Raw genomic sequence first — 10,103 nt, 5'->3', positions numbered from 1 at the left:
CGGCAGCTTTTATAGAGTTTATTGAGAAAACACTGAAAAGTACATAAAAAGCATAGCATAAGATTGAACTGAGATGAGTTGTTGACTCCATGCAACTAATAAATACATATATTTTAACAAGAGTACTTTTAGATTTGCCAAACTGGGATATTTCTGAGATGTCTACATTTTTCAGAACTTTTAGTTTGATTTTGTTACTAAAGCAGTAATATTGTTTTGGTAAATGTTTGGACTGGAGAGATGAAACATTCCAAATTGTGTAGCATTTTCTTAATATAAGAAAATTGTCAATATTCAGTTTTTTAGTTTTTGGATTTGTACTGTGGATTATTTTACTTTTAATCCCAGTTGTGAAAGATGCCAACATCTTAACACACTTGGCACTGCAGACAGTTTAAATTTTTTAATCAAGCGTTTAAAGAGAAATCTTAAGAACAGTAAGGACACTTCTAGACCAAACCATGTGCTCTGTACTCTTCAACCACAAAAGGACACCAAATTACACCTCACTTCTTCATTATATAAATCATAGTGACATTTAGACAGTTCACTTTGGTTTCAACTTTAAAACAATTGCTTTGAAACAACGTCAGCCAAATTAGTGAAGAGTACAGAAAGTGCTAGAACTGCATTAAGTGGAGAATAAATAAGACCTTGACTTCACTAAAGGCAAAAGTGGTTTGAGAATTGCGTCTTTTGTAATTGCAATCATATAAAATCTTGAATCACTTGTTTAAATCGTCAACATACACATATATTAGCAGGTTACACATAATACTATCCTGTAATACAGTATCTAATTCTCTGTAATTGAGCTTGATAGACTATGAATTTTCCTGGACACTTTAGCCTCTGGTGTGAACTCATTGTTGTGCAACCACATTTTGTAATAATGTTAGATTATGTAACAAAACTTCCTAAATGTATTCTAATTTTTCACATACTATTACCAAATGATACTAAAACAAGTATTGAAAATTTTGGCAATGCCAAAAAATCAAAAATCACAGAGCAAATTGGATGTTTCATAACCTCTTTTAGAAAGGTCTTCATCGATATTGGTCCACATGTCAATATAAAAGAAACTACAAATATTTCATGTTAAAAATGACATTGTATTGTCTATTGTGGTTTTGACTTTAACATTTTAGTATCATTACACTGATCTAGTTCAGTTCTAGTCATAAAACTGCACTTTGTAATATTTTTTTCAATATGAATTACTCAAAATGCAATAGATAATTTGTTGACAAAGTTTATTACAAAATTCAGCAAATTAAATTTTGATTTAATTACAAAAATAACAGATTTTTTTACATTGTAAAACTATGTCTTATTACAAAATGCGGTTGTACAACTCTTGACCCCAAATATTTTCAGACAATGTTAAACTGACAGACAGAGGCTTTCTCCTCTCGACAGTTTTCGTCAAACCACTTCCCGTTGGACGCTGCTGACAGGACGGCGCAGTTTTGGGACATACCTCCATCTGGTTGGGGGGACCTATAGTTGGACATGTCCCAGTTTTTGTATGTGATTTTCACCCCTGTTTGGTCCATCCAGTCCCCCTCTGTAATCATGTCATTGATTCCCAACCAGATCTGCTGATCCTGCCCCAAGCTCTGACGAACATAGTCCCGAAGTTGGTCATTTTCAGAGCTGGACAGAGGTGCGGCCAGGACCCCTCCCATTTGGTTACAGTCCTCGCTGGCAGTGTGGTACCTCTTCTTCACCAAGTCAACCAAAAAGCACTTGTTGAGGATTTTTATGCCTTTCAAACAAACTAATAAGGACAAGAAATATGTTAGATTAATATTACGGGTGCAAATTAAAAATAAGCAGACAGGACGTGATGTTGGACAAAAGGGTCTGGTTTGACATGTGCTTCCAATATTAAAATGTTCACAAACTACACACGCAATCCACCCGTTTTACTTTTACAGAAGCAGATTTCAGTGTGGACTTCCATGTGTTCATCATTACATAACTCAACATGAAAGAGCAATAAAGGTAATGTCTTAAGAAAATATTTTTAAATCTCTGCTCAGTTTGTGAAATTGAAATTAAGTTAGTTAAAAATTCTCAAAATTTTAAATACTTGGGTGCACTGTGTAACTTTTCTTTCGAATGGTCAGGCATCTGCACGTCTCATGGAGATGTTATTATTTTCCACAGTATTGATTTAAATGTATCCATATTAAATATATATTAAAATGCAGGTGTTTTTTCACACTCTCCATGTACATAAATAAGTTTAATGCCATACTGTGGAACTTTACAGAAAAACAATAACCTCCTTTATCAGTTACCATGGAGTAGGAATAGATTTGCACCAGAAAATGTACATTTGTACCTGTAAGTATAACGTCTAACTACTGCAATGTTTACAAATCTGTGGGATTATATTAAGGACATAGTAATCCCATCACATTTGGAAACTATGGCAATAATTTATAAACCATATGCAATATATTTAGATTTATTGATAGAGATAATGGGTAAAGTACAGATGATATTTGCCTCACCTGTTTGGAGAGCCTGTTGCTCCTTTAGTAAGTTCATCTCCAGGACGATGTCATTGATCTGTTTCTGTAGATTCTCAATTGCTGAATCTTTGGTCACATCTAAACATTAACATATAATACAGTTATAAGCTGTCAGTGTTGATTTAGGCAACGTTATATTATTTAGATTATATTTTTGTTTCTGTAGTATATTTTAGCCATATGTTCTAAAATTGACAAATAGAACAGCCTTTTTAGCCAAGAGTGCTGTTATATAATTATGTTTAAACATATCCAGATATCACTGTACCTTTCTTGACTGGTTTCTTCTTGATTGGGTTTTGCTGCACAGAGCTGTTCAGCAGCAGCAGCAGCCCCAGCAGAACACACGCTCCTCTTAGCTCCATCTTTAGTCTTTTTCAGTTTCTGAGGCAGCTTCAACGTGGACTTTCAATTTATTATATCCCGCCTCTGTCTCTGTGCGCCTGCCTGTCACACCCTCCCAGGCAGCAGTGGTTAAAGTTATATTTATTTGAGTAACTTTTAAAAAAGGAATACAACTTTCTGACAACATTCCACACCTATACTTGAGTAAGTAAGAGTACTTTTACTTGAGTAAAAGTCTTGGTTACCTACTATAGGAGTAAATGTATAAGTAGCAAAAGTCAAATAAGTGACAAATATCTGTCTTTGCATTATTTAAAAGTGCATTGCCAGTCTCTATGAAGATATTTTTGGTTTGATAGAGTTGTTACACATTATGAATTTAACTTGATTCTATGACATTAATTGCTTTGAAAAATGCCTTCTTACTGTGAGTGGGCTTGCCTCTCCACAGAATTTACCAATAACTTTCCCTTTTCTTCATGGAGATAATCAGGTGGCAGACTTTCCATCTGAAAAGTTACACCTTTAAAGAATCTCATTAACATCTGATTTGACATCTTAAAAATAGTCTCCATACAATTACCCTTTGGTACTATCTTGAGTTTTAAAGTAACTATATTTCTACTTGAGTACAATTTTTTAAAACTTTAACTGCCTCTGTTTGGAGGGAAAAAAACTAAACTATTTGCCTGGTGATGTGGCTCCAGACAAAAGACCGATTCAACAAACTTTGGTCTGGGGAACAGGTGGGGACTGGCTGCAGAGGAGGACACTATAAACCTGACGTAACCTTCCATGACTTTATCCAAGTTCAGAAAAAAGTGGAAAAATAAACGCTGCATAATATGTGGCATAAAAAATATCTAAACAACTTTGACATTTTGGTGTCAGAGAAGCAGGAAATAAACTGTCCAAAATCACACTGGAAGATTTGACCAGTGTCTCTGAGCTGGTGATGAATTTTTACCTGGTCTGATCAACAACTTTGGGCTGGAGATGTAAAAAAAACAACTTTGAAGCAGTAATTTGTCTTTTATTTTGTAAAAGTGGAAATTCTATCCCAAAATAATGTGTCTTTTAAAAGGTGTAACTTTTCTGGAAGACAGTTCATCACATGCTTGTGACCATGTTGTTACCGCTTTGTCTTGAAGGTTCCACAATATGGCATTAAAATTCTATTTTCTATCCATCTTATCTTCTATCTATCTCAGTGAAGACAACCAGGTGGCGCCTTCGAGCTAGTTAAAGGACAGATCTGTGGAGAGGCAAGCCTTTTCACGGTGAGAATGCATTTTTTTTAATATTATTTGAGCTATAGAAACACCAGTAATGAAAGAATAAAATGCCATACTGTGGAACATACCAAATGAATAACAACCGGTGGAATACCCTCCACTAGAAACTGTACCTTTAATACCCATAATGGACCATCAGTAATTCCAGATTAACGTATTTGGATAAATTAATTTAATAATTGATGAAAAGTTGATGAAAATTGAACTAAAAAGTAACATTCAACAACATTTCCCAGCTATGAACTAACTTAAGACAAATTTGTACAGTAAACATTTCACCTCATCAACAGTAGCAGTGACTAACAATCAAAGTAGAAGTTACATGGTGCATTTTAGAGATCTATAATTTTATGGTATGTGACATTTGATAAAAATAAAAAAAAATTTCAAAAAGTAAATACTGGTTGAATTTAACCTTAACTGAATTTAAGCATTTTCAACTGTTACATAAGTTTATTTCTGCCAGAGCTTGTTACTTTAGTTCTGGCAAATGATGTTGAGTTTATTGTGAACTGGTCCAAAATGGTGAGAGAAACGCGCGCCTAGCCAAGGTTACATCTGCTCCTCCTAAAAAGGCAGACACGTGGCACAGGACAGAAGATGGAGAGACCAAACTGTGTGGACTCAGTATTACTGGTTACTTTGCTTCACAGTAACCCTTGTGTGCTGTATTTGTTTGTAGAGATCAGGATTTAGTTTATTGATTTATTTCTCTTTATTTATACAGAGAGAACTTGGGCTCTCTTTTTCATGGGTGCCCTGTTTAAAATACAATACAAGCAGAAAAAACAAACAAAACAAACAGGTATACAAGTCCGTACAAAATATTATAAACAGGTGCAGGTGTGTGTATAAAAGTTTGTTACCAGATTATTAAATTGCGATTGTGTCACCAGAGTATCCAGTTTCACTTTTCCACAGAGTGTTCAGTATTCTATTTTTATGAAGTAAAACAGCTAAAAGTCCTCTTTCCTGTCTCAATTTTGGTGCAGTTTTGGTGGTCCTTAAATTTATGCAGTCATGTGAGCTGGTATTAAATGTTCCCAGAGAAAAGAAATGGATTGAGAGGGGAGTTAAAGAAGCAATTTTTGTTAGGAGACACAATCCTTCCTTGAACAGGAATGGGGGCCTTAGACATCACCTGTCCTCCATATATAACTCCATACTCAGACCCAAAGCAAACAAAGGAAGCAAAGTGAACAATAGAGCTAGCCAGTATGGCCATTAATGCTGAATGATTATGCTAATTATGTCTCAGGCACAGTGCACATTCAGTGTAGCTCAATAGACCTAGCCCACATACAGGAACTGTAAATAATAGCGGTATAAAGTTTCAGTGTAGTTAGCTCCTCCCTTTAGTTATAAGGCAGTGTCCACCAGTAATCTGACCAGAACTGAAGAAGTGGCTTGGATGAGCAGCGAAACATCTTCACTCCTACAACTTTTTGACAGACTTAACTTTAGCTTTCACTAAGGAGTAATTACACAGACTATTTTAAATACATCTAATTGGACAATGATCACTAAAATTAAGTGGAAAAACAACATTTACCTTATAATTATGGGGTTTGATTACATCAATGAGTGAGCCTTTATTTAAATTTCTAGGGTCAGGTCTAGTCAGAATAGGATGTCTATTTCAAAGCAAAAAATATACACAAATATATTTTAAGGAATTTTATTAGAAAAAAGTGGAAAGTGTATTAGTTGGTTCTATCCAAGAAATCCGACTTTTTGTCTCGTCTTTCCCAGTTTCTCTTCCTGCTGCAGAAGATTCATGAGTGGAGCGTGCAGAGCTTTTCCAACACGTTTTCCTGTCTGGAGAGAGACAATTGTTTTGTCAATAATAACTTTGTTAATGTACTGTAATACCATTGAAGGTTAGGGACAGAAACAGTAGTAGACACATAGTTGGCATCGCCACTAGATTTATATACAAATCTAGTGGTGCTCCCAAAGGGAAAATGACAAACAAGAATCTTATTGTTGTTAGCACAACTAGATTGACAAGTATAGCTATTCAATTATAACAAAACAAAAACAAATTATCACAAGAATTTTAGTCAGAATTCAAGTACTACCAAGTTGACCTGAGGTAAAAGATTTAATTCTAAGTTTTGCTCGGTGCTTGTGGGGCAGTACAAATACCCATATGATTAAGAGCATTCATTTAATGTTTTGTTTTGTTGGAGGATTGGCGCAGTAATTGAATTAATGATAAAAGAGTCATACTACATACTACTAAATGTCAATTTCATTATATATTAGACATTGTATGCAGTTTTATCCAGCACTAAAAATAACTTTTGTTAAATATTGATGACACTATGTTCATGTTCATCTGCCGCAGGGGGCCCAGATGGTTGCTCTCACCTCTGTCATCTCAAACACAGACTCTGGGTCCAGACTCCCTCCTCCCACTTTCCTCAGGCAGGTCACTGTGCCCTTCTGTGTCACTGCAATCAGCAGACTGGCCACAGAGCACGCCTTCTCCTGCAGCGACGCATCAACCACATGTCTGTGCCCCACCTGTCCACACACAATAGGTAAGATGAATGTAGGTTATTTAATAGAAATTAGGGTTGCACAATTTTGGGAGGGAATGTAATTATTATTTTACTTTTTATTGCAATTCTGATTACATTTACGATTTATGTTTTCAAATGAGGATTCAGTTCTAACATCTAAGCACACGTTATAAACACATTCTTTAGCACAAGACAACTGAGATATACAATAATCTTGTATATTTCAGAATAGAGCTGAATTATTTTGGAAAAATACCCAATTGTGATTTTTGTGAGTATTCCAATTGTGATTAGATTTGTGATTTATTTTTAATAGGATTCTGCTCAAAGTTCACATTTTATTTTTTATTTAAAAATGTAATCAATTTACCTTGCACAAAGTAACGATGCATGGAACATTTTCCACATTCAATCTCATGCAGTCATAAGGGTCATCTGAAAGCTCAATCTCTTTGCTTCCTTCATCATCAGAAGATATGTGCACTTTTGGGATCCTGTGTAAAAGTAATGCATTAATCTTATGACTGCATTCACACTTGCTTTGGTCCTGGTCTTATGCTTTAGTCCTGATGTAGACTTGATTTAGTCTAGTCCTAGTTTAGTCATGCTATACTCCAGGTTTAGTTTTGGCTTATTCAGATTTTTAAAGTTATGCATTTTTCATTCACTGAGTTGCTCGGAGGTAGAGTTACAAAAGCCTTGTTTCTACTGGTTCGCTTTGGAGTGGATTGGTACAGGCTGCAAGTGTCTCTGCTGTCTAAAGTGAACCATTCCACCGCATCTGAGAGATCTGAAGTGGACTCTGGGGGATACTAGCTCTTTAGGTTTTAACTTGGTAGTCTTTTTGTGCACACCAGCCACACATTCATAGTATAAACAGTATCATGTATTCTGGTATTTCATCAACTAGGCTACTACCACCCAACAGTAAAGATATACCTTATAACACTCCTATAAAATACTGTATATGTATTATAATTGATGTATTAATATTGACCAATACCTTTCTTTCCAACTTACTTTGTGTTGAAGAGAGCTGCCTTGATTGCTATTGAAATGGCATCATACAGGTTTCCATCACATTGCAAAAGCTGTAAAACATTTAGTATTGTTTGTTTATCATATCAATAAATGGTATTTTTACAGTAAAGTCAAATAATAGCCAGTGTCTCACAAGAACATCGACGTAGAGAACCCAGCAGTGCTCTCCTTTGAGGATACACAGACTCTTCAGATTTACACTGTTTTTGTTGTTGAAGACTTTGTACAAAGTGTTACTCAGCTCAGTCCCAAGCTCTTCACCTCCTCTGCCCTCAAACTCAGGAGTTGCATTGGCTGAACTGATAACAGAGGTCAACCAAAATTATAATGATTGTAAACGGGTGTAATGTTATGCATACTTAAATGTTTTTATTGGCATTATGATTTTATACCTAAATGTTACTTTTTGTTTATCCAAATTTGTGTACTTTGAGACATTAAATAAGTAATGACAATGACAAAATAACTTAATTCTTTCACAGAAATAAATGTTACAATACTACCTCCTTGTGGAAGTTGAATCACAGATCTTTCTACAAATGGTATGTGAATAATAGGTATTGTTTTAATGTTCATGTTTTTAACCACAACCCTTTCATTATTTCATACTGTTATGATAAATTCTAGTTCTAAATATTTACCAATCAACAAAGAACTCCAGATATCCTTCATCTGGTAACATGGGCCGTGGTTTTCCTATTTCAGCCTTGACCCCAACTAGAACCGCTGTGTGTCCCTGACGTGGATACAGAATAATTGCATTTATTTATTACTACAAATTTTTAAATGAAAAACAGCATTACTTCCAGTTACTAACACTGTATTCTGATTAATTTGCTAAAAGTAGACCGGAGGACAGCCTTGCTTTACCAGTGTGACTTTTGCAGATCCGTCTGTATTGGACACAACATCAGTTTCAATTTCCATGTGTCTGTAATCTTCACAGCCTCTTCCATCCACCCTTAAGTCATCCTAAGGACAACAGATGTGTTCACAATGAAACTACAGCCTTATAACGTGAATAAAACATGCAGTACTTTCAAGTATCGGTCATTTCAAAGAGGAATCATATTTATTAGTAAAACTGCAGGATCGTACCCGTATGCCGTGTAAAATATAGACTTTTTCAGCCTCGCTAACTTGAACTGTTGCCATTCTGTAAAAACAAGACCAGCGTGTGTCTGTGGCGCGGGCATTATACGTCATCAACAAGCGACGCCGGCGAAAGGGGCGTGTGCCATTAAAACGATACTTATCAATGAACATACAGGTCAATAGTATCGTAGCAACCCACAGTAATGTAAATGTTAAAAAGTCACTTTGTTCCTGTGAAATGCTCAACTGTTTTTATAAATGCTCTGTTATTTTATGAAGTTCATGGCATTACGTGATTGGATAAAGGTGGGACCAAGTATCTAATATGAATTTATTTTACTTCCATGAGTGGGACAGTGGGGCTTGTCCGTGGGACACTGTAGTGACTGATTGGACTGGGAGTTTCAGCGGGTCCACGAAAGGTCTGAGCCTGTATTGAAGAAATAACTAATATTCTGTTGATAATTGCTTTGCGCAGTAAATGCTGTGAAGACACTGCCTCCAGTCCTCTTTTATTTCCACAGGAGGGCATCGGTTTTACCGAGACTTTGGCAAATAAAATAAAAATACAACAGAATGACTCAGAGTTGTGTCTTATCAAATCCAAGATAATACATGTTCTGTGTCATTATTTTGCAATTGAGTTACGATGATCTAACAAATTAAAAATGCATTTTTCCCCTTAATGACCCATGTAATAACACAGCCCACAAGCACAATTTAGTTTCATAGACAAAAAATATAGCACCCAGCTTGCTCCTTTGCATATCTTAAATACAGTGATGAGATGAAAGATTACATAACTCTTTTGTGATATGACAAACCATATCCATTGCCTTTTGCCAGGTCCTCCTGTAGGTGCCCAGAGATTTAAGGCTAAACATGGACAATCAGTGTTTCAGTTTTATGCATCTTAGATCTTGAACAGTCTTCCTGAAGATGAGACAGGCCTATACTTTGACAATGTCCAAATTCAGGCTCAAAACGGTTCTGTTTAAAAGGTATGTAGTCTGCACTCTTCTCTTTATGATAATTCTTGTATAATAATGTATGTTTTTCATTTATTTGTATTGCAATTGTATGCCTTTCTTATTCTGTAAAGCACTTTGAATTAGTTTGTGTACGAACTGAATTGTGCTATATAAATAAACTTGCCTTGCCGGTGTCTTTGCACCAGTGAATTTGCATAACCCATCAAAGGTGGGTCTATGCATGATTCAAGTTTGTCCTGCCATTCTCACCCTTTAAGACTT

General features: G+C 35.5%; 2 protein-coding genes across 2 annotated transcripts; both read right to left on the bottom strand.

The window, feature by feature from the left end:
• Window positions 1-6: 6 nt before the first annotated feature.
• Window positions 7-2,950, bottom strand: clec3bb (C-type lectin domain family 3, member Bb). The gene is made up of 3 exons (XM_033975803.2): window positions 2,815-2,950; window positions 2,526-2,624; window positions 7-1,783 (listed from the first exon to the last, which is right to left on the bottom strand). Exons 1-3 carry the CDS (start codon window positions 2,909-2,911, stop codon window positions 1,377-1,379), a joined length of 603 nt encoding a protein of 200 aa, XP_033831694.1. The 5' UTR covers window positions 2,912-2,950; the 3' UTR covers window positions 7-1,376.
• A 2,931-nt stretch (window positions 2,951-5,881) lies between these two features.
• On the bottom strand, window positions 5,882-8,950 carry exosc7 (exosome component 7). The gene is made up of 8 exons (XM_033975145.2): window positions 8,854-8,950; window positions 8,626-8,727; window positions 8,397-8,491; window positions 7,889-8,054; window positions 7,735-7,805; window positions 7,085-7,208; window positions 6,560-6,715; window positions 5,882-6,004 (listed from the first exon to the last, which is right to left on the bottom strand). The coding sequence occupies exons 1-8, from the start codon at window positions 8,908-8,910 to the stop codon at window positions 5,900-5,902; spliced, it is 876 nt and encodes a 291-aa protein (XP_033831036.1). The 5' UTR covers window positions 8,911-8,950; the 3' UTR covers window positions 5,882-5,899.
• Between the last annotated feature and the right edge of the window lie 1,153 nt (window positions 8,951-10,103).

The sequence above is a fragment of the Periophthalmus magnuspinnatus genome, chromosome 11 (genome assembly GCF_009829125.3).
Source record: "Periophthalmus magnuspinnatus isolate fPerMag1 chromosome 11, fPerMag1.2.pri, whole genome shotgun sequence".
Taxonomy (NCBI): Eukaryota; Metazoa; Chordata; class Actinopteri; order Gobiiformes; family Gobiidae; genus Periophthalmus; species Periophthalmus magnuspinnatus.
The sequence above is the reverse complement of the archived record's forward strand: the minus strand, read 5'-3'. Positions and strand labels throughout refer to the sequence as shown.

Excerpts from the sequence above, each read along its gene's own strand:
- clec3bb (XM_033975803.2), bottom strand. The coding sequence starts at position 2,911 with ATGGAGCTAAGAGGAGCGTGTGTTCTGCTGGGGCTGCTGCTGCTGCTG. Across the intron at positions 2,625-2,814 it reads GAAGAAACCAGTCAAGAAAG|ATGTGACCAAAGATTCAGCA; the intron begins GTACAGTGATAT and ends GTTAATGTTTAG. Across the intron at positions 1,784-2,525 it reads GCAACAGGCTCTCCAAACAG|TTTGTTTGAAAGGCATAAAA; the intron begins GTGAGGCAAATA and ends TGTCCTTATTAG.
- exosc7 (XM_033975145.2), bottom strand. The coding sequence starts at position 8,910 with ATGGCAACAGTTCAAGTTAGCGAGGCTGAAAAAGTCTATATTTTACAC. Across the intron at positions 7,806-7,888 it reads TTCTCTACGTCGATGTTCTT|CTTTTGCAATGTGATGGAAA; the intron begins GTGAGACACTGG and ends AATGTTTTACAG. Across the intron at positions 6,005-6,559 it reads CTGTGTTTGAGATGACAGAG|ACAGGAAAACGTGTTGGAAA; the intron begins GTGAGAGCAACC and ends GTCTCTCTCCAG.